This window comes from Balaenoptera borealis (assembly GCF_965194805.1).
Source record: "Balaenoptera borealis genome assembly, chromosome: 3".
Lineage (NCBI taxonomy): Eukaryota > Metazoa > Chordata > Mammalia > Artiodactyla > Balaenopteridae > Balaenoptera > Balaenoptera borealis.
In genome coordinates, this window is record NC_138866.1 from 179,456,198 (window position 1) to 179,478,737 (window position 22,540).

General features: G+C 44.9%; 1 protein-coding gene across 3 annotated transcripts in view; it reads right to left on the bottom strand.

Annotated features, from left to right (window-relative positions):
• The window catches only part of RSU1 (Ras suppressor protein 1), a 195,749-nt gene that overhangs the window by 136,729 nt on the left and 36,480 nt on the right, over positions 1-22,540 (bottom strand). For all 3 annotated transcript variants that reach the window (XM_082385695.1, XM_082385694.1, XM_082385696.1), the window contains exons 4-7: positions 14,766-14,886; positions 6,391-6,509; positions 4,663-4,745; positions 4,276-4,390 (exon numbers count right to left, since the gene is read on the bottom strand). In XM_082385695.1, the coding sequence (XP_082241821.1) occupies positions 4,276-4,390; positions 4,663-4,745; positions 6,391-6,509; positions 14,766-14,886 (438 nt within the window). The remainder of the gene's footprint in view (positions 1-4,275; positions 4,391-4,662; positions 4,746-6,390; positions 6,510-14,765; positions 14,887-22,540) is intronic.

A 22,540-nucleotide genomic window follows, 5' to 3' on the forward strand; every position in this document is an offset into this window, starting at 1 on the left:
TCTCCCTCTTCCGAGGGGCCCTCACCATTACACTGGGCTCGCCTGGGGAACCCAGGATCATCTCCCCACCTCAAGATGCGACCTTGCATTGGCAAAGTCCCTTTACCATGCAAACTAGCCTATTCCCAGATTCCAGTGATGGAGGGGGGAGGGCATTATTCAGCCTTTACCAGAGCGTCTCACTCAGAGTAAAAGCCAGGGTCCTTACAGCGCCCTTACAGTTCCAGGTCGTCGGGTCCCCACTTCCTGCCTAAGCCCATCTCTTCCAGCTCTCCCCCTCACTCACTTAGCTCCAGCCACACGAGTCCTGGTGCTGTTCCTCAACACACAAGCCCATCTCAGGACTTCTGCACCGGCCTTTGCCTCTACCCGGAAAGGTCCCTCCCTGCCTTAGGTCTCTGGCTAAATGACACCAACTTACGACGGGGCTTTCTTTATCGACTCCCAATAACAGAGTAATGCCACCCCCCCCCCATTTAAACACTCTCTTCCATTCTTAGTTTTTTCCCGGGGCATTTCACATTATCTCTTATGCTTTCTATCTATCCATCCATCCATCCGTCCATCCTCCCTCCCCCACTAAAAAGTCAGAAGGGGTGTTTTGTCTCTTGTTGTATATCCCCCAGAAATAAAACATGAAGTAGGGACTCAGTAAACAGTTGCTGGATAAGTGAATTCCACGTTACTGGAAAAGTTTGTTTCCTTGGAAACAAAACCTGGCCTAAAGCAGGAACTTAATTATATTTGACCGAATGAGGAAATGGATGGGTAAATGACAGATCCACCTTGTATCTGATTTTCTACAGGTATACCGATTAACATAAAAATCAAGTGATTTACTGTTTAGGAACCAGACGTAACAGTTAAAGTAAATTATTCAAGGATGTACAACGAAAAAAAGTAATACAATTACATATTAAAACTCCAACCCAGCCCCTGACTTTATTTTGCAGTGTCCCTGCATGTTCTTAGACCTGACAAGTCAGAATTCATCCAGATTCCCTTGCCTGCTTCAAACCTTACCAACAAGGTTTCAAGTTAATAAACTCCAAGTTTACTTTCAGAGGAAATTCCACAGCAGTCTCAAAAGCATTTACCTTGTTTACTCAGATATGTAAAAAGTGAATATACAGGGGAGAGATCATTAGCCACCCTTTAGAACACATCCAGAAGCAACCCTGCCGTAGGGACAGATTACAAGAAGCTTCCAGTCCACAGTCCCTAGCACTGCTCAGCCGTCAGCGAGGGCAGCTCCGGACGACCACCTTGGGTACCAGGTACACAGACAAACGAAGACATTCCTACTGCAGTTGGGTGGTTACCAGGGGGAGAGAACCAGAGCAACAAACAACTGGCTTGGAACGGAAGCGCAGAACAGCAATTCCTTCCGCAGAGGTCACCGCCTCTGCATTTTGCCAAGTGTTATTCTAGCCCTGCTGCTCATACACCTGCACAGCCAGCCACACAACCTGCCACACTGAACCTCCTCTCCTTCTGCCATCATCTGGGGAAGTGAGCAGGTGTTGTGCTTTGTTCACACTTGGAATCTGCTTTCTAGGAATCCTCTCACTGGCACACAGATGGGAAGGAGTGAGCCACAGCGGTTAGGAACACGGACCTGCAAAAGAGGCTGTCAGGATTCAAGTCTTGCCTCCGTGACTCACTGTGTCCCTTCGGAAATGTCACCAACCCTTTCTAAGCCTTAGTTTCCTCACCTCTAAAAAGTCCACTTACTATTCTTAGGACAATTACTGGAGATAATGCAGGAAAAGCACTTAACACAGTGCCTTGGCACACGAGGCCTTAATACATATTCCTATAATAACTATTATTATAGTACTATCTATTATAGTATTCTTGACTTAAAAAAAAGATCACTGTTCAAAAATAATACACCTGTCTTCATCTTAGATAGGGGTTTACCATTTATTTCCAGCTAAGTGTTTGCCTGCAGTTTGGGAAAAGTGCCACCAGGCAGATGCTGAGATGAAGCTTTTCCAGGTAAGGCTAGCAAAAATAAACTCATTTAAAGACTTTCTCCTCAATTCTAGTCCTGAATAAAAAATATATATAATTTAGTATTGGAGAGCATAACAGAAATGTTAGACAAATGTGACTACGTGCAGTATTTAAACAGGAAGACCAATGTGAAATTTAAAAATATAAAGATACACAGGTATGTGCAGGTTCAACTAGGTATTTTTCTACCAAATTATTAACTGATAGAAATCACTGATTAATCCAATGCCCTACACCGCCTCATTGCTTGAAAAATGAAATAAAACAAAATGCACATTTTTTTCACTTCTCCTCGTCACACTAATCAAGGACGCATGTCAGAAGCGCTAAGTAAATTTTACCAAATTACACAAGAATTGGTCTCCAAGAATTGGAGATCTGACTCAGTACATTGGGGAGGGAGCAGGTATCTATATTCTGCGAAAGCTCCCCAGGAATTACTAGTGCCAACATCTGCGGTTGGCAAATCACTGCCTAGAATCTCTCTTTTGGCAAGAAGGTTTTTTGCCCTTGTAAACATCTTCTCTTGATCCCGTAGCCGCTCCTTAAGCAGGACTGGATGACCCGTAACTCAGTGAAGAGACGGCACCGAGTTACTCCGCGGCCCTTAAAATCAGTACGAATTCAAGAGCTTTTACAGCAACAAAGGAGCTACAGAAGATGGGGATGTAGGGGCGAAACTCTGTGTTTGTTCCGTGGAACCGGGTGAATGCTTTCCCTTTTAGACTAATGCAGCTCAGCAGAGCTTTCTGCCCCATGGAACTGTTCTGTATCTGCATTTTCCTGTAAGGAAGCCACAAGCCACGTGTGGCTACTGAACATTTGCAGTGTGGCTCACGGCTTCCACAGCGGACAGCCCAGCTCTGGACAGAAGCCAAACTCAGCCCGCTTGTAGCCTTCCCAACATCTTGCTATCTGAGGTCCTTGTTTCATGAACTCACTCAGTGCTTATCCCTTGAGAAGTTACCTCATTCCTAGCATGTGGGAGGTGCTGGGGACATAGCAGGGAACAAAGATAAAACCCCTCTCTCATGGAGCTCACAAGCTGGTTTATAATAACTGCCCTCTTTAAAAGCACCAGACTCATTTGAGGTACTTCCTCAAAGAATGCTGGGTCAAATGTGTTTTTAAAAATTGTGTTATTTCGCAGATATAGAAAAGAGACTTGTGGTTACCAAGGGGAGGGCGGGGAAGGAATGGGAGTTTGGTATTAGTAGCTGCAAACTAGTATATATAGGACGGATAAACAACAAGGTCCTACTGTATAGCACAGGGAACTATATTCAATATTCTGTGGCAAACCATAATGGAAAAGAATATGAAAAAGAAGATATCTGTCTATCTAACTATCTATATATATGTGTACAACTGAGTCACTTTCCTGTGTAGCAGAAATTAACACAATATTGTAAATCAACTCTACTTCAATAAAAATTAATAAATAAATAAATAAAATTGTTTTATTTTGGACCAAAAAAGCAAATAGTCATAGTTTGAGAAGCAATACAGTTCAATGTATTGAAGAAATGGGAGGATACCCAGAGTCCCCACGAGAAAAGAGAGGAGGACTCATGAAACTTTTCCAGAAGGGCAGCATAACCTCAGTAACAGAATAACTGGTTTGGACGTTATTTCCAAGGAAGGTCACAAGGTCACCCAGAGCCATCTGAATGACCAGAGTACGAAGATTCAGGGGCCATGGCAGTAGGCCCGAGGAACTCCCAGCTAGAACATATTTAGCCAATGCCACTGGAGATGGCTTTAGGAGAGAACCAAATTCATGACTGCAAATGGTATTTTTAAGCAGCTGTCATAAATACTTTAACTATTTGGTAAAAGTTTTCAAGGGATTAAAATAAAAAATTAACAGATCCCCCCAAAAAATAAGAGTGATGGTTAGATATTTTTTTTTTAAAAAAAGCCATCACCACCACTGGTAAAGGAGGAGCCCTGGGTAAGACCATTACTACTCATCCCAGGCTCCTTCCACGGCACCAGGCAGGCAGCCGAGCTGGGTCATCTTCCATCAGCAGTTTCAAGACACTGGGAGCTACAGCCGCTCAACACGGCATCAAGCAGGACAAACCCAGAACAGCTAAACTCTGGTCAATGACAAATGCTACTAGAAAGGCAGAATTGGGTGCCTCGGTGGAGGGTTCTTGCCGAGAAGAGGAGAGAGGGCTTTTCAGAGTTGCTGCGCTGGGATCATTATTATTAATTAAAGCCAGAACGCGGACCATTCATCAGCCACCTTACCTAGTTCTGGGGGCAGAACAGTCAGACGGTTCCCCTGAATGTGGAGCTCCTTAAGCTGAGTAAGCTCCCCGATTTCCTTAGGCAGCGAGATCAGGTCATTATCCCTAAGGCTGAGCTAGACAGAAGAGAAACAAGCGGTTGTCAAAACAATTTTCACGTAAAGGGGCGCTCGACAGAAACTCTCTCCTCACCCCTGCCCTCTCTTCTTCGAAGGCTCAGTCCTTTCAATTTATTTACAAGTGTCTGCAGACATGCGAGAAAACGGTCTCAGGGGGTAGTGGTTTTATTCCAAAACAAACCGTACTCTGACTCAAATTGCCTTGATTCCACCCCTACAAGGGCTGCAGGAGTGAACTGATTTTCTAAGAATTTAGATAAATTACTTACTATCTGCAACTTCGTGAGTTTCCCAATATCAGGCGGCAGGATTTCAAAATCGTTGTCACTTAGATAGAGTGCACGCAGGGTGGCTGCAAGTTAAACAGCGATATATAAACAGAGTGGCATGGAACCCAACCGTTTGAGGTCGGATCGATACAAGGGAGTCAGCTTTGATTAATAACCCTGGCGTGGTGAAAAGCCTGTGACATACCTAGGGCTCGGGATAGTAACAAGCAGGTCAAACTTAGATTTACTGGCTTATTGTGCAGCTGGTGCGTTCAGGAAAACATCTATATCCAGGAGGACTGAGGAAATTAACAACGTATGGGCACCAGCAGTTTCTGGCACAGGGTTTCAATATGCTTTCAGAAGAGATAGCTATTTTTCTTCGATTACTTCCGATTCACATGTATGCCTTGATCTGCATCCAGAGTGAAACCAAGAAAACCACGGTGTCACTTCTATCAATGCTTGGGGCCAGAGGGCTCGTTCGTGTAAACAGAACTAGGTCAAAACATAAATAAATAACCAAAAGGCTGTCTGGTGATGGAGGCCAAAATCGCCGTTCACTGTTTCTATCATCAGACTAATTATTATTACTTGTTTCTACAGCCTTAACCACAAAAATAAATGAAGACGAAGGCGTTAAAATAATGAAGTGGAGTTTAAAAATAGAGAAAACCCTAACGTAGGCATCATATCGGTAATCAGAAATTTGTTCACGATATTATACACTGATAACAGTCCCCAAACTACTGAAGGCAAAAATCCTAAGGCACGTTTTTATCCTTAACCAAAAGGGGGATGTACAATCAGACGTACGTTTAATTTGTTTACAGGTATTCAATTACATTCTAATGTCTTAAAATTCGACAGAACTGTATGTTAATATACACGAGAAAAACAATTTCTTCCGTGGCCCAAGAGAACATGTTAAAGTTGGTTTCACATGCTTGACAAAGTCTGGGATAAAGGATAGACATAAGATAAAAAATGAAACTTTAAAGACTAACTCAGCAAAGTCAGAATTCCTCGAGGCCAGCTTGTCACTATTTGGAGAGGCAGAACATTTACTTAAAGACAGCAACTCTTTCCTAAAGATTTCACAAGTCCTCGGGAAAACCAGTTTTTCCTATTTTTCACAAGCATCTGCAGCAAGAAATGTGTTTGCATATAAAAGGATAAAGTGTGTTCATATGTGACTAACAATTTCTTAATGTCTGATGGTATGCTATAGACAAAATAGACTACGTCAATAAAAACACTTTTTAAAAGGCTTAAAACAAGAATCCTGGCTAGAAATGTTTAAAATTCTGTTAGTGGTTTATTAATGGATATTTTTATAAATAACTGATTGGAATATCTTTGGGCAAAAAGCCTACAAAGAGTTAACAGCAATACAGGAAGAAGACACGCATTATGTCTTTTGCATGCTCTTTAAAAAGAAAGTCAAGCTCTCTTAGCTAAATGTGAGACTTGATCTCATTTAGGTAAAAATCTCTCTCAGAAAGTTAATATGACATTACCAAGTCCACTTGAGTGCAATGGTGTCAGATCACAATATATCAAGCATACATACTGCTGAGCTATGAGGGAATATTCAAAGGAATCTGAAGGGAAAAAAATGTATCTGTCCAATAATTTCTCTTGGAGTTTGGGCCCTGGCAAATAAATTTCCCGTTTAGAACGCAACGGACCATTTTAAGGAGATTTACAGAACTAAAAGCTTCTTACTCAGGTAGAAGAAGTTTCCGGGAAGAGAATTTTCATTCAAGTTGTTGTAAGTCAAATCAAGGACCTCCAGAGCTGGGAGCGATCCAAATCCTCGAGGCAGAGTGTTGAGTCTATTCATGCTGTTGTTAGGGGGAAAAAATGCAAGACGTCACACACAAAACGTGTATTTATACAGACTACTCAAATCACCTCTGTGTCACGGGCCTAAGAGCCGCACGTGAGAGGCTCAAAGCTCAAAAGACTGCCATAATTCCATCCACTTTACGTTATTTTAACCAGCCTAGTAATTCTAGTCAGAGAATCTACACGTTCATGAAACATTTGAAAATGTCTTAGTTGTCACTTTCTCCAAAGGTGATGCTCAGTCATCGTTTTACACAGAAAATTAGAACATCACAAAATATCCATCCTTCTGGAGAAAAACTTCCTTATGAACGTAGCAATAATAAGACCTCCAAAGGTGCATATGATTAGTTCTAGTAGTTTCCTGGTGGCATCTTTAGGATTTTCTACGTATAGTATCACGTCATCTGCAAACAGTGACAGTTTTACTTCTTCTTTTCCAATTTGTATTCCTTTTATTTCTTTTTCTTCTCTGATTACTGTACCTAAAACTTCCAAAACTATGTTGAATAATAGTGGTGAGAGTGGACATCCTTGTCTCGTTCCTGATCTTAGAGGAAATGCTTTCAGTTTTTCACCACTGAGTATGATGCTTGCTGTGGGTTTGTCATATATGGCCTCTATTATGTTGAAGTAGGTTCCCTCTATGCCCATTTTCTGGACAGTTTTTATCATAAATCGGTGTTGAATTTTGTCAAAAGCTTTTTCTGCATCTATTGAGATGATCATATGGTTTGTATTCCTTAATTTGTTAATATGGTGTATCACATTGATTGATTTGCGTATACTGGAGAATCCTTGCATCCCGGGGATAATCCCACTTGATCATGGTGTATGATCCTTTTACTGTGCTATTGGATTCTGTTTGCTAGTATTTTGTTCAGGATTTTTACAACTATGTCCATCAGTGATATTGGTGGATAAAGAAGATGTGGCACATATATATACAATGGAATATTACTCGGCCAAAAGAAGAAACGAAATTGAGTTATTTGTAGTGAGGTGGATGGACCAAGAGTCTGTCATACAGAGTGAAGTAAGTCAGAAAGAGAAAAACAAATACCGTATGCTAACACATACATATGGAATCTAAAAAAAAAAAATGGTACTGATGAACCTAGTGGCAGGGCAGGAATAAAGAGGTAGACATAGAGAATGGACTTGAGGACGTGGGGTGGGAGGGCAAAGCTGGGGCAAAGTGAGAGTAGCATCAACATACATACACTACCAAATGTAAAATAGTTGGCTGGTGGGAAGCAGCATAGCACAGGGAGATCGGCTCGGTGCTTTGCGAAGACCTAGAGGGGTGGGATAGGGAGGATGGGAGGGAGGGGATATGGGGACATGTGTATGCATATGGCTGATTCGCTCTGTTGTGCAACAGAAACTAACACAGTATTATGAAGCAATTATACTCCCATAAAGATCTATTTCAAAAAAAAAAAGGGCTTCCCTGGTGGCGCAGTGGTTAAGAATCCGCCTGCTAATGCAGGGGACACGGGTTCGAGCCCTGGTCCGGGAAGATCCCACATACCAGGGAGCAACTAAGACCGTGCACCACAACTACTGAGCCTGCGCTCTGGAGCCTGCGAGCCACAACTACTGAAGCCCACGTGCCACAACTACTGAAGCCCATGTGCCACAACTACTGAAGCCCATGCGCCTAGAGCCTGTGCTCCGCAACAAGAGAAGCCACCACAGTGAGAAGCCCACGCACCACAACAAAGAGTAGCCCCCGCTCGCCGCAACTAGAGAAAGCCCGTGCGCAGCATCGAAGACCCAACACAGCCAAAAATAAATAAATTTATATATATAAACAAAAGATACATATGAAGCCTCATAGTTTTCACACTTCTGCTTCATTTGCTTTCACGTATTCCTCCCAATGGGAGACGCCCCCCCGCAAAAAATCACTTTTTTTTTTGGTTTGTTTTGCAACTACTAATAGTAGTTCAAACTCATCTCTAATTAGAATCAAGGTTGCCAGGGACTGGGGGTGGGGGGGGTGGGGAGTTGTTTAATGGGTATAGAGCTTCAGTTTGGCAAGATGAGAAACTTCCAGAGACTGTCTGCACAGCAATGTGAATATATTTACTGCTTCTGAATCACACACTTAAAATAGTTAAAATGGTGTATTTTATGTTATGCGTATTTTATCACAATTGAAAATTTTTAAATATATGTATACATTCCAATGAAAGCTAAGGAAAGCTAAGGAAAATATTTTCCTATTATGTTGTATTTTCTTCAAGACTCTTATTTTTCTTAATGTGGTTCCCTTTGAACACACTTAAGACCCGATTTAAAAAAAAACTTTTTTTTAATCTAATATAAGGCTGACAAATATTGAAAGGTGGGAGGGACTGTGACACTAAAAATAATTCTAGACACCAATCCTTCTCACATGAGGTACAACCCTGTTCACACCCACCAACCAGGCCTCCGAAGAAATAGCTGATAGCAGAGAAGGAAACCTAGAAAAAAGCGATGTCCACCTCTTGACGGGTATAAAGTCTTAGGTTAACTTCACACTTAGCAAAATAACCTCCACCACAATTTACTATACTGCTAACAGCTAATATTTTCTATGAATTCACCATTTGTGAAGCACACTTATGTCAAGTGCTTCACCTGGGTCTTCAAAACTATCGTGGAGTGTTGGCAGGACAGTACTTATAATGATCTTGGAATTCTGCGATGAAGTCACGGGTTAAGACAGGTTAAGTACCAAGGACCCCTGACTCTACTGATGAGAATGACAGGTATCTGAGAGCATCCAGCACTCGTGGAGGCCAAGGCACCCCTGATCCCTGGACCCCAATGTGAGGATGCTGAGTAAACTGGAGGAAAAGAATCAGAGACCGTGAGAAAGGCACAGACGTATACATCAGGCACTTCTTTCTTTAAACCTTGCTCTAAGTTACCCATTTTTGAAAACGACCAATAAAGTTTTTCTTTCCAAACACAGAAATACACTTTTGAAACATAAGGTGCGGGAAATCCACGCTTAGACTTTCTTAGCGGGAAGAGGCATCTCACCAAAGAGAGAGCGCTCTTGTCCAATCCCCAGCCTAGAGTGAGCCTGAGCCTGTCCCCCTCCGGGGGACAAGAATCCACTCAACAGCAGGCTCTCTTCCTCCCTGAGCGAGAAACCGATCCCCCCAACCTGCCAGGAACTCAGGAGAGCCCCTGTGCAGTCGGCAGCAGAGACAGCAGTGGGCCCGCCGACCCGGAGGGCAGAAAGGAAGCCCTAACTTAAATGCCTCAGGAGGCCTGGAAGCAGAGTCGGTTCCACTGCCAGCGACGCCAGGAGCGCAGGACCTGTTCCTCTGGACACCAGCACACTCACCGCGACCGGAGAGCCGGGTCCCTGGCACTGTCGAGGGAGGCGCTGTCATGCACTGCTTACCCCGCAGGGGGCGCTCACGTCCATCTCCAGCTACACATGGGAGCTGCCTTTTTTTTTTTCCAATTTGTATTGGAGTAGAGTTGATTTATAATGTTGTGTTAGTTCCTGCTGTACAGCAAAGTGCATCAGTTATGCACCTACATATGTCCCCTCTTTTTTAGATTCTTTTCCCATATCGGTCACTACAGAGTATTGAGTAGAGTTCCCTGTGCTCTACAGTAGGTCCTTATTAGTTATCGATTTTATATAGTGTGTCTACGTCCATCCCAGTCTCCCAACTGTATCGCTCCCCCTGGGAGCTGCTTCTTTTTAGGGCATCCCTCTGAGAGCTCCAGCACTCAAGGTTGCCCTGAGAGGTGACAGCAAGGGGAGAGGAAGAACACAGCTGGGACGGAGGTCCAGCTCCAGCACTTGCTGGCTGGGCGGCCTTGGGGAACTTATTCGGCTTCTCTGAGATCCAATTTCCTCAACTGTAAGAGGAGGGTAGCGATACCCTCCCAGCAGGACTGCCAGGAGGAGGAGAGAGAAGACATGGGAAGCCCCTGACGCAATTCCTGGCTCCCGAGTAGGTTCTCAAGAAACGATGGCTGTAACTACAGCTAGTTTTCAGGACGTTTGAGAGAAATTTTGACTCCGCCTCAAAGAGGCGAGCTCAGCTGAGGAGACCGTGGAGAACCTGAAGCATCAAGGATGGTTTCCCCATCTGCTGAATTTCCAGTCGATGCAGGTGTTAAAGATAAAGCTGCTTAGGACTCAACCATGCCCAGTGGTTTAAGTTCTTCTGTTCGCAGGTGAGCATTTTTCAAATGCTTATGGAAATGGGAAGACACCCACGCACGATGGAGAACTTTATAAAACCGGAGAGTCAGAGGCTGTTTGGCATCTTTTCTCTTTCCTCCTCAAAAGCTACAGGAAGGCCCATACGAGCACTTCCCTTTTGGAGCACTCTGATCTCCAGAGGTCCCCTGGGGCTTCTCCCGATTCAATAAAACCTTCTTGCCTGAAGGGCAAGTATTTTTCTCTCCTCCACAGATGACGTGCTCACATACTTAGCCAAAAAAACAAACAAACAAACAAAAAACAAAAACAAACCCACGAACATTGAACACTGTGCTTAGTGAAAACTTTTACGTCTTTACAAGATAAGCTTCATCATCTCACTAGGTCAAAAGTTATTCCAGAATAGCTGGCACGACACTCCTGCCATGAGGTTATCCCCGAAATGATGATCAACTTGTAACCTATGTAGCTTTACATTTTTTGTCAAATAACGAAGAGCATAATTCAACTTTCCGCTCTTTATTCAGATGGCCCAAAAATCCTTTCCAGTTTTGAGATCATCAGAATAAATAGCAAATAGGATATAAAACTTCAAAATCAACTTCTGGTTGAACGCGCAGTTTGGATTATGCCTACACATGGCCTAACTGCTCTGCTGTATAGGGTCTCCTGTGTGTAGTTTTTTTTTTTCTATTATTCTGGTTGTATATTCTAAGGAGTCCTCTGTGCCTTGCCTTAACCAGGGATATGTAGGTATAATTCTTCATGCCATTCGAGGACAGAAGTATCGTTTGTGTAAACTCATCTTAATTCCTTTCCCAGAGAACTAAGAGTTGTGTTCAAACGCTGACAACCCCATCTGTGTAGCTGCGTACTTAAACACAGGAAGCGCTACACAATCAATAAATCACCAGGAGCCAAAAATGCAAACAGCTCCAAAGACGACAAAGAGGCAACTCAGATGTGACTGATAAAAAAAGGAAAGGTTACAACTCTGTCCGGAGGCGTCCTGAACCCAGCCAAACAAAACCTGTGCTCATTACCTTCCCCCCAAAGCTGTCTCCACCCATACCTCTATATCAGCTACCCCATCCCATCCCATCCCATCCCATCCCATCCCATCCCATCCCATCCCATCCGTACTGCCTCGTCGATTTTACCACTTATATCTGTTTTTCATATAAAATCCCTCCCCCGCCTTCACTTTCCCTGCCCTAGTTCACCAGGAATGCTAACCTGGCAGCCTTACGGGTCTCCTCTAACCCCTCCTCCGCGTGATCTTCATACGAATCATCTCAGCTCGTCTCATGCCCGCCGCTTCCCTGTGCACAATCCCCAACGGCAGGGTAAGACCAGAACTCCTTCACCTGACACACACAGGCCCTCCATTAGCACCTGACTCCCTGCCACGACAGACATTTATTTCTCTACAGGACGTCTCCCCAGCTGTGACGTACGCTCCCTGAGGGCTGGACAGCCAGCACCTGAACAGCGCCCGGCACAGGGCAGAGAGCTCAAGACACGCTCATGGAACACACAGCAGACTCGCGTGCTTCTCTGCCTGGCCGCACCTCCTGAGCCTCCCCCCGCCTCCCCCTTTACGCTCAGCGGCCCCATGCAACTTGCAACTCCTGGAACGGAAGCCCTGCTCGCAATCGGAGACGTCTTCCCTCTCCTGTGAGTCTTCTCAGCCTTGAGTCTCGGCTCTAACACGACCCCCTGCAGGAACCCTTCCGAGACTCCCACCTGAAGGCTAACGTGCTCCCTGTCGCTCTCTCCGACTGCCATCTGACGACCTTCCACACTCAGCGAGCCAGCCGCACCCCGGCCCTGCTCACTGACGGCCGCTCTGCCTCCATCCTGAAGGCCAGGGGCTGTGACTTTCACCCTCGATCCCCAAACAAACAAGGTTCCTGATGCAGAAAAGGCAATTACAGGGCTCCCCTGGTGGCGCAGTGGTTAAGAATCCGCCCGCCAGTGCAGGGGACACGGGTTCGAGCCCTGGTCCGGGAGGATCCCACATGCCAGGGAGCAACTAAGCCCGTGCGCCACAACTACTGAGCCTGCGCTCTAGAGCCCGTGAGCCACAACTACTGAGCCCGCACGCCTAGAGCCCGTGCTCTGCAACAAGAGAAGCCCACACACAGCAACGAAGACCCAACGCAGCCAAAAATAAATTAAAAAAAAAAAAAGGCAATTACATAGTCCTGAGATAAATGAACCCATAAATAAAACAATGATGATGATAAAAGTGAACATTTAGGTACGGCTTACTGTGTGCCAGGTACTATTCCTAGCAGGTTTTTTTTTTTTTTTTTTTTTTTTTAGTGAAAGAAGGTTTATTCAGGGAGATACACACTCTACAGACAGGGTGTGGGTCATCTCAGAAGGCAAGAGATGCCAGGGTACAGGGTTGTCAGTTTTTTTAGAGGTGGGTAATTTCAGAGGCTAATGAGTGGGAGGAGTATTCCACCTATTTTGGGGAAGGGGTGGGGATTTCCAGGAATTGGGCCCCCGCCCACTTTTCGGCCTTTTATGGTCGGCCTCAGAACTATCATGATGCCTGTGGGTGTGTCATTTAGCTGATGTGTTACAATGATGTTTACTGAGGCTCAAGGTCTAGTGGAAGTTGACTCTCTCTCCGCCATTTTGGACCTTACCTGTAACTATTAACTCACTTAGTAAACGATGAGGAGATTAACAGTAAGAATACATGTCTAGTACATATGTCTTGTCTTAGCTTCTTTCTTATATGCAAATGAAATATTAGCACTTCATAATTTTCAAATCAGAGATGTAAACGGAGGGTCCTTTCTTTTCTGCTCTGCCAGATGGGTATACAGTCTCTCTATTTGTAGGAGGAAAAAGCTATCTGATACCAAGTGACTTTTCCCCTCCTCTAAACCCTACTTCCCCTCAGACCTTAGGAGAAAAGAATGCTCACGGAGCTTACAAAGAGTGTCTCTCAGCCAGAGTGAACAGCAAATTAAGAGTGTCTAACCAGACCCCTGGTGGAAAAACATAAAGTAAAAATCAGTCCATGGATGGTTTTTTTTTTTATGATTGCTTCCTAGTAAATTGATAAATACCTGGCCCGCGTCTATAGCCACGCCATGTAAATCACGAACGGAATCACAGCACTTAGTGGCTATAATTTAATGAATATATTATTCTACACAGAGGATGAGGTAAGAGTGGGCAGTTTCCTTGAACAGCTACAACAATGAAGCTGAAATTCAGTAAATCCGAGTTCTGGGTGGCATCTATGGTGTCTGATGGACAAGGCATGGACCCCCCAACAATGGGGTTCTCTGCCGGGCTCAGCCACTAACCTCAGGGGCAATCAGCAGCAAGTCACTTAACCTCTTGGAAAGGGCTTGGCTTCCTTCCACAAAATGAAGGCAGTAATGCCTGCCCTTCCTCCTTCCCAATTGTTAAGAGGGTCAAACACCAGTAATGAGGACTCTGAAAACTGTAAAGCATTATAAGAACACAAGGAATTATAATTATTCACTGCACCCTGATTCTGCAACCTCAGCTGAATCAAAACTCCTCTCTTCACCTTTGTATAAAGAGAAACACAGGATTATAACATCTAAGAAAAATTGTAAGAATCAATGAAGCAGTGTCAGGAAATGTATCCTCCCATCCACAGATAAGGAAGGTGCTTTGGACACTACTTCTACACTACACAGAGAGAAAAAAATCAACCATGTTACAACTGGTCTGCACAGTTCATGCTAGCTATGCAAATAGGTCCCTTCCCGGTCAACATAACAGAAATAAAATTTTGTTGGAAACAAAATACAGTAAAAAAAAGACTCCCTTATTGCAACAATTAGCTTCTCAATTAGTGGGTGAATAGATATGCGGTAATGTAGGCCATTGGAAGGATGTATTAAAACAATAAAACTTTTTTAAAAACCTAAAGTATAGAAAGAAATTAGAAATCAGCTTCTCCTATGTAATCCTATGAATGGCAAACCCCTCCCTCGCCCTTGCCCACACCCCCCTTTTTCAGCCCCTCCGCTTCTCAGTTCCCCTTCCCCTTCAGGAGACTCACCCCAGATTCAGGTGCTTGAGTTTCTGAAGGCTGCTGATCTGCGTGGGAAGCTCCTCAATCTGGTTATTAAAAAAGTTAAGCACTTCCAAATTCTTCAATTCTGCTATGTTTGGTGGCACAGCTACGGAAACAGAAATGCTGAGTGTGAATGCAGGAACATTTGTTTTCCTTCCAAATGAGAGAAAGATGGAACTCCAGCAGGACCATCTTGTTCACGGATATACGTCTTACTTAATTTCTGCAGGTGTTTCTTAGGTAGTAGCTCACCACCCAGTAGACATGGAAATGTTTCTTCAAAGGGCAGAAAAGGATTTCTGTGCCATAAACCGTCTATAAGTGAACATTACTTCTATTTTTTTAATTTTAATTTTTTTCCTTCCAGTTTTATTGAGATACAATTGACATACAGCCCTGTATAAGTTTCAGGTGTACAGCATCATGATCTGACTTACACACAACATGATTATCGCAATAAGGCTAGTGAGCATCTATTATCTCACGAAGGTACAAAAGAAAAAAGAAAAAAAATGTTTTTCCTTGTGATGAGAACTCTTAGATGTAAAACTATACTTTTATTGTTGTCATGTAATGTCTACTAAGTGCAACTGTCTTCTTCCTTTTGGTTTCCTCACATCTCCACCAAAAGAAAGGCAGCAAACTCCACACCCCTTCCCGAGTAATGTACCATCAGCTGTTTCAATAATCTGTTATCTGAAGAGCCGTGCTCTTAACACTGGACTCAACCACAGTGATTTTTAAACTCAACCGTGACTGATGAAACAGTCAACCTACTTAGTTTCTGATTTTGGCCTCTGGCCTTTGCACGTTGATCAATACACACACACCCCCCCTTATATCAGATTAGCAACATATCACGGCACTGTTACACAGCCGTATGAAAAACCAACTCAGTAGCATGATATGAATATGAGTATGCAGGTCAAGAGTGGTTTATTTTATAAACCATGGGGGAGCTGAAAGGTTCCTCCCTCCCTAGAGTATATACTTGCCAATACAAATGTAAAAGCCAAAGGCATCTTTACCTCAAAAGTACTAACTCTCAGCAGAAAGCCTTGCAATAGATTGTACTTCATCTACCCCATGTGCTGACTCAGTCTTTCTACAAACACTGGTCACGGGCCACCAGCTCAGCCACGGTTCATGGAAACTCTTCATACCAACACTATTCAGGTAACTGAAGCCATGGACAAGGGCCTTGGGTACAAGAGAAGGAAGTGTTATGTCTTATGTCAGTACATCTTCTTCCCATCCCAACACCCCCTCCAGGCGTGCCCCAGAAGACTGGGGAAATCTGGGGGCACTTTGCTTAGAACCACGACCAAGGTGTGCGTAACATTTCCAGACAGACACCTGAGATATTTAAGAAGACAGCCATTGCAATAACTCCAGTGGGTAACTCTCAGAGGAAGAGAAATAAAGCGGCAGGCACACAGTTCGTTACAGTTTTGAGTCATCATTTTCAGCTTTATAAAATGTCTAAGGTATCGATGACCTGATTTCTTTTAGAGGGAAGCAGGTTTGGTAAAAGTTAAGAGAAACACATTTGCTGGAGGAAGGGACTGTGAAGATTACAAATCAGTCTGAACTAAGACACTTGGGAAGAGGCAGTGGTGCAGATGGAAAATAAGGAAGGCGTGGATTAGTTACTTACTGAAGAGGCTGGTTGTGGGGATGGAGATAAAAGCGCAGGTTTTAATGGGATAATCAAGGCAGCTGGGGACGCCCTCCAGCACCGCATTCTCCGATGCCAACGTGAATGTAGGTGAGCCCTATCTGTACGATAGGGCTGCAAAAGCATATGTCTTTAGGTGTGTCATCAATAACACACTTTTGCGGGAATGAATGGTATTCACTTTGTGTAAACGACCACGAACAAGTTCATCAGGCTGTACCTGCTAGGTTTCTATGTGTTCGTTTACCTGTTCTCTCTACCTGGACCCTGAAGTGTGTAAAGTGCAAATCTACAGATGATTACAGCCCTGCTCAGAAACTTCACCCTTTCCCCGTTTACCCTGCAGCTACCACTAAGCTTCTCTCCTTGTGCATTCATCTGATTAGTTTGAAGAGCAATAAAGAAAGTTAGTGCAATCAGGAGAAAATGATGGTCTCAATTTAACCACAAACCAAGAAAAATGCAGCCAGAATTACTGCCACCTTCCTGAAGTTACTTTGCCAATGCAATTAAAGGCTGGTCCGAAGGTATCGCCTTTCTTGACAGGATGAGAGATTATTTCACTCTCCTTGCTAAATCAGTCCAATTTAAAACCACAAATTATGCTAAATGTGATTTAGGGCTTTGTTTTGTGGACACAAACGATAACCCCACATTCAATTTACTCAACCTCTCCCAGATTTTTGGTGCGCATGTGAATTTTTTGCTAAAGACTCCATTCAAACAAGAAAGGGAAAAACTTACACAGCTAACAGTCTTCCCAAACTACAGAAACCAACCCCCCTCCCCTGCCATAGTTAAATCCAAAAGAAATTAACCTTCAGACCTATCTGGATGGGATAACCTTCGCTCTTTCAACAAACATTTAGAGAATGCTATTTTGTGCACAGAAGCATAAACTTTTAGCACCTAGCGTTTCAATACTTTTGGGATAAAGTAACAGAGGCACGCTATTTAAAGAAAGTAAGTTACAAAAGAAGGGGTATCAGAGTCATCAATGGAGACAGGTCTAGTGCTTGGAAAGCAAACTAATCCCAACAAAACTGTCCATAAAAAAATAACCAGTTAACAATGTGAGTAACAGCTGTGCAGTAACTAAATCATATACGCAGATCCACCAACAATTTACAAAAAGCTATTATAAAAAGGGAGCAGCAATGTGTCACCAGTCAGAATATCCTGGTGGAATTTTCAAAACAGCTACGTGACATGCTAGCAAGAAGTAGCATTTTAAAATATAACTAAGCAGGGACTTCCCTGGTGGCGCAATGGTTAAGAATTCGCCTGCCAATGCAGGAGACACGGGTTTGAGCCCTGGTCCGGGAAGATCCCACATGCCGCGGAGCAACTAAGCCTGTGCACCACAACTACTGAGCCAGCGCTCTAGAGCCTGTGAGCCACAACTACTGAAGCCCGCGTGCCACAACTACTGAAGCCCGCACACCTAGAGCCCGTGCTCCTCAACAAGAGAAGCCACCACAATGAGAAGCCCGCACACTGCACCGAAGAGTGGCCCCCGCTTGCTGCAACTAGAGAAAGCCAGTGCAACGACGAAGACCCAATGCAGCCAAAAATAAAAAATAAATAAAAATCAATAAAATATAACTAAGCAGTGAGCATCCATATATTTCTTACCACGCATCTGAAATGTTCCTTTTTCATCCCTCTGTCCAGCTTCTGACCAGGACCCCCCAGCAGTACACACGCAGCCTACAGACAACAAGGAGCTGAGTCCACAAAAGAAACAGAGGGGCCGTGTAATCGAAGAACCCAGGAGGCCTGGCCTGCTCATCCCGGGCTGGCTCTGTACTCCCCAATCAGCCCTGAACTTGCTGTGTGTCCTTAACTCAACTCACAACCTCTCTGGGCATCCGTTTCCTCCAGTAAAAAAAGAAGACTGGATGATGACCATTTCTACATTCCGTTCCACCTGGCTTTAGCATTCTAGGATTCTAAGAAGAGCTGGATTGCGAAAATCAATGATATGGATTTAAATAATGCAACAAATGGGGCCCTCAGTTAGGAAGGTCAGCCATGCAGAACTTTGCTTATGACAGAGAATTCAGTGTCATTTTCTGTCTAACCAATGATGGCTGCTTCAATTTTGAGAGTTCAGTTGCTAGAGGAGGTTGCAGAAAGGCCCCTGAGGACTCTCAGGTGTGCCCTGTCTCCTACATGCCACCCTCTGCTTTGGTCAGAGGACCGGTGACCGCTGGGAATGCTCTAGGCCCAGAGCGCCTGCTGTGTTTTGGAAAAGGGGACAAAGATGGCGTCACGTCACCCCAGGAACTATGTATGCCCAGAGACTGATCTCGGCGTATCCTCTGGCATTTGTAACTATTCAGACTAACAAGCCCAGGAAGACCCTCTCTTCCTTCAAGTCCTTCTCAATCTAACAACCTGAAAATTATTCTAGAGTTTCTTCTAGAGAACCATGTACCGGCCCAGACTCAGCAATCAGCCACTGCAGTTTCTGAATGGCTCCACGACAAGAAACCTGAAGTGCCTGGGGGGCTCGGGGACGGCGGGCAAAACGGAGCTCGCCTAATCTCCATGAACATCTCTTTACAAAGCTCCCTGGGGCAGGGGGCACCGGATGGACACAGCAGACAGACCAGAGGCTCAACCCTAAGAACCCACTGACCCAGCATTACGCGTGAACAGCACGTAACTCCTCCTAGAAGGACACGTATCTGTCCTCATCGGTTACATGCAGGAGAGGCGCAGCCACCGGACGCTGCACAGATGAAGCGCATTCACAAAATCAGTGTCACCTTCAGGAACATGCTTCCCCCACTAGCTAACAGCAGCCAACCATTTCTCCAACATAACCTAAATCAACTACTGTGGTAGCAATTGGAGCTTCGCTCTAAGAGCATTTTGTTCTAGGATAGACAATTAACCATTGCACAATCAATAACATATTTTCTTAAAGGCTTTTAGGAGTTCATTCACACAATGATAAACAGCAGGAGATGCTCTGGGGCTGGGCGGGCCAGGATGCAGCCACTAGTTATGTGTGGCTATTTCAACTGAAATCTAGAGTGGGGGGACCTCCCTGGCGGTCCAGTGGTTAAGACTCCACGCTTCCACTGCAGGGGGCGCGGGTCCGATCGCTGGTCGGGGAACTAAGATCCCGCGTGCCGAGAGGCTCGGCATGAATGAATGCATAAATAAATGAATCAATCAAACAATCTAGAATGGGTATGTAAGTTGGCACAGCCTCTAGGGAAAAGGTGTATGGAGGTTCCTCAAAAAATTAAAAATAGAACTATCATATGATCCAGCAATTCCACTTCCAGGTATTTAATCCAAGGAAACAAAATCACTATGTCAAAGAGGTATCTGCACCCCATGTTCCCTGCAGCATTATTCACAACAGCCAAGATATGGAAACAACCTAGTTGTCTGTTGACAGATGAATAAAGAAAATATGATACACAGACATTCATTCTCTCTCTCTCTCTCTCTCTCTCACACACACACACACACACACACACACACACAAAACAGAATAATACTATTTAGCCATAAAAAAGAAGGAAGCCCTACCATGTGCAACAACATGGATGGACCTTGAGGGCATTATGCTAAGTGAAGTAAGTCACACAAGGATAGACAAGTACTGTATGATCTCACTTACATGCGGAATCTGTAAAAACAAAACAACAGCAACAACAAAAACACACCAGAAAACCTCAAAGCAAAAGAGATCAGATTTGTGGTCACCAGCGGTCCTGAGGTGGTGGGGTGGGAGGTGAGGAAACTGGATAAAGGTATTTTAAAAAAAAGAGAATAATAAATAAATTTAAACCTAGATTAGTAGACATGAAATACAATCAGTAATTCAGTTGCTTGGTCACAGTAGCCACATTTAAAGACCTTGACAGCCACATGTAACTCGTGGCTACCATACTGGACAGCACAAATACAGAACGTTCCAATCACTGCAAAGTTCTGCTGGACAGCACTAATCTAACACAGGGGGCCTCTGGAATCTAATAAGAAAGGAGGGAAGGGAGGGAGGGAGGGAGGGAGGAAGAGAAGAAACAAATGAACTTATCTGCAAGACAAAAAGAGATATTGAAAACAAACTTATGGCTACCAGAGGGGAAATGTGTGTGTGTGTGGCGGGGATAAACCAGACGCTTGGGATAACCACACATACCCACCACTATATGTAAGACAGATAACCAACAAGGACCTACTGCAGAGCACAGGGAACTCTGCTCAATACTCTGTGATAACCTCCATGGGAAAAGAATCTAAAAAAAGAATGAATATGTGTGTATGTATAACTGAACCACTTTGCTGTACACGTGAAACAACACTGTCAATCAACTGTACTCCAATAAAATTTTTAAAATAAATAAATAAAGCAGTGGGTCTCAAACCCTCAAGTACATCAGAATTACTGGAGGGCTTGTTAAAACACATATTGGTGGGGGGGGGGCGGTAACCCCAGAGTTGCCGATTCAGTAGTTTGGGGTGAGGTCCAACAAGCTGCATTTCCAACAAGTTCCCAGGGGACGGTGACAATGCTGGTCTGGGAACCCTATTTTGGATCAGAAAACTTTAAAGTCAGTGGTGACGTGAAAATCATGAATCCAATACGCATGTCCCTTTCGGCACACAATCATGGGGAATAAGATTATAATAATCCATCGGATCCCAGTGAGGACTCCTCTGCCACCCCAGTGAGCTCCTGAGACCAGGGGCTGATAACATGGGAAAAAGACAAACACGAAAGACACTTCAGGTGGCGAAAGCACCCAGCCTGGGGGCTGCAGTCAAACCACTTCGCATCACCGTCTGCTTTCCCACACAGCTCACTGCCGCGAAATCAGTGCGGGGTAGTACGGATGACGCTGAGGGGGAAAAAGCACCGAATCCCGGAGTCCACCAAACCCAGTCTCCCGGCAGCAGCTCACCACACCCGCGTGTGCTCCCGCGGCGAGGTGCCACTCGCTGTACCTCTGGCCTTGGAAACCCTGCGGGTCACTGCAGGACAGTGGGCAGCAGCGATGGCAGAGGCAACCCAGCTGGGCTGCAGCCGATCCGGGGGCTTTTTCAGCAAGAGCATCTTGCAGCCCCCGAGGCAAAGAAACAAAACCGCAAAGGGAGACGGGCTCTGGGTGCAGCAGGCACCACGCGACCCAGAAGGGCAGGCGCTCGCCTGAGTGCAGCTCGCGGAAGGGCCGGGGGGTCACGCGTTGGTCTTCAGAACCATCTGGTCGGCGCTGAAAACGGGGTCCCCTTCAGCTACCAGAGGGGAGGAAGAGAGCAGGCACCAGCTGCCGGGAGCCCGGAAGCTGCTGGAACACGTGTAGGTCCTCGTCCTCAGCACGGGCATGAAGTCTGGAAGTGAAGTCTCCCCACCGCCTCCACCGAACTCCCCCGACAGCTCTTCCTACAGCGTCACCCAGACTGGTTTCGGCTCTGGCGATTCCTGCAAAGGAGCAGAACTAGACCAGAGCGTGGAAACCAGGGGTCCCTGCCCGCATGCCTCTTTGAAACCTCAAATGAGTGGCTCAGCCGTTGCCTCCTTCATGGGAAAGCAGTGGGATGCCGGCCGCCCCACGTGCAAGAAGAGGGAGCCTCAGAGCAGGGACCTGATGGGAGCCACGGCCCACAGCGAGACCGAGACTAGGACACAACCCGGTGACGGGCACGCGCCCTGCGCTGCCAGGGGTGAAATGCTACCACCTCGGGCTCACTTCCAGGAACACCAAAGTGCCCCTGACCCACGGGCCAAACAATGCCCAAAGATCCCACATGGGATAAGGTAAAGCAAAATAAATCCAATAGCACTGCTTCCCCAAACCTGACATATTTATACTAAAAACAGGAGATCTGAGGGAATTCCCTGGCAGTCCAGTGCTTAGGACTCAGCGCTTTCACGGCCGAGGGTGCAGCTTCGATCCCTGGTCGGGGAACTAAGAACCTACAAGCCATGCGATGTAGCCAAAAAAACAAAAAAACAAAAACTGGAGATTTTTGTCTGTTGTCATAACAAATAAAAATGCCCAGTCAGATTGTTACATGCTTCTGCTGCTGTATAAAATTTCTTGAACAAAGGATA